This window comes from Equus quagga, chromosome 13 (genome assembly GCF_021613505.1).
Source record: "Equus quagga isolate Etosha38 chromosome 13, UCLA_HA_Equagga_1.0, whole genome shotgun sequence".
Taxonomy (NCBI): Eukaryota; Metazoa; Chordata; class Mammalia; order Perissodactyla; family Equidae; genus Equus; species Equus quagga.
In genome coordinates this window covers 80,227,123-80,228,587 of record NC_060279.1, presented here as the reverse complement: position 1 = coordinate 80,228,587, position 1,465 = coordinate 80,227,123, and the positions used below count along the sequence as shown (strand labels likewise).

The 1,465-nt window shown below is 66.1% G+C and overlaps 1 protein-coding gene across 9 annotated transcripts in view; it reads left to right on the top strand.

Moving 5' to 3' along the window:
- The first annotated feature begins 224 nt into the window (after positions 1-224).
- The window catches only part of FANCA (FA complementation group A), a 57,095-nt gene continuing 55,854 nt past the window's right edge, over positions 225-1,465 (top strand). For all 9 annotated transcript variants that reach the window (XR_006891654.1, XM_046683330.1, XM_046683329.1 and 6 more), the window contains exons 1-2: positions 225-338; positions 1,295-1,404. Coding sequence is in view for 8 of the 9 variants with exons in the window: in XM_046683330.1 (XP_046539286.1) it covers positions 260-338; positions 1,295-1,404 (189 nt within the window). In the remaining variant the exon portion in view is untranslated. The remainder of the gene's footprint in view (positions 339-1,294; positions 1,405-1,465) is intronic.

Here is a 1,465-nt window from a genome sequence, read left to right as displayed (position 1 = left end):
TTGTTGTTAGTTCGTTATTAGACTACAGAAATGCCACTGAATTTTGTACATCGACTTTGTATCCTGCAACTTTGCCACTTACAAGATGGTCGCCGAAGTCCGCCACCAAGATGGCCGTCGCGCGAGGCCTCCGCCCCACCGGGGTGTGCCCGGGCGCCGCCAGCCAATGGGGGCGTGCGCCTGGCCGCAGCCAATGGGCAGGCAGCGCGGGCCACACGCCGCGAGCCGCTGCTGGGAGTGGGAGTGCGGCGCTCTGACCATGGCGGACCCCCGAGGGCTGGACAGCGTCTCTGGCCCGGCGCCGGGGGCCCGCAGGAGGGCGTGGGCCGAGCTGCTGGGTAGGTGGGCGCGGGGGCCCGGGAGTGGGCGGCACCTAGCCCCGAGACCTCTTCTCGCCCGAGCATCCGCCGGCCGGCCCTGAAAAGCTCTCCGCGGGCGGGCTGTCTTCAGCCCGCGCCGACCCCTGGCTCCTCCTCGTCTCTCCCTCGTCCACCCTGACCCCCGACCCCTGGCCCTTCCTCTTCCTCCCGGGCCCCTCCCTCCCCCTCCATCTCCAGTTCCCGGGTCCTGGTGGGGCTGCCCACCCCAGGCGTCTTCTCCTCGTCCCGCCTGACCCCCGGCCCCATGTCTCCCCGGGCCTTCCTTGTCCTTGACCCTTGACTCCCGACCCATGGCCCCCCTCGTCCTCCCCCGACCCCTCCTCACCACCCCCATCTCCGGTTCCGGACCCTGGTCTGGCTGACCACCCTCGCCGTCCCCTCCCGGGCGGCTCTGTGTCAAACGTGGCATCACGAAAGGCGGTTCTAGGAAGTGAGGCCTTAAGATGTACCCGATGCGGGACCCTGGCGCTGTGACAGCGGCGGCCAGGACCGAGTTGGCTCAGCCCAGCCCCAGAGCCGCGTCACCTCCTGAGAGTGTTCCCGACACTCCTGTGGACGCAGTGCTGCTGACCGACCTGGACTCCACTGTCTCACCAGGCTTCCCCGCCACGACTTTCCTGTCCTGGGCCCAGTAACATGACCTCGTCCTGCTTGGTCTCCTCGGGGACAGTTACTCGGTCTTGTCTTCCCTGACCTGGACGTGGGGGGAATACTGGCCACGATTCTGTAGAGGTCCCCTCGGTTGGGCGTCTGAGGTTTACTCTCGATGACAGTGAGGTTATGCATCTTTGGCAGGAATCGCACGGAAGTCCTGTGTCCCCAGTGCGTCACGTCAGGGGGCCAGGGTGTTCTGATGTCCCCTTGCATGAGGGTTTAAAGTTGCTGTGATTGTTTGCACTGATTTTCCCCCTTAGCGGGAAGGGTCACGCGGCAGAAGCCCGGTCCTGGAACGGGGCGGAAGGTGCAGGACTCAGCTGTGCGTCTCCTGAGGAGCCATCTGGACTGGAGTGGCCTGCTGCTGGAGGTGAGGGGACGCTGGAGTGGCCTCCGCGGCAGGTTCAGAGGGCCTGCTGCTGGAGGGGAGG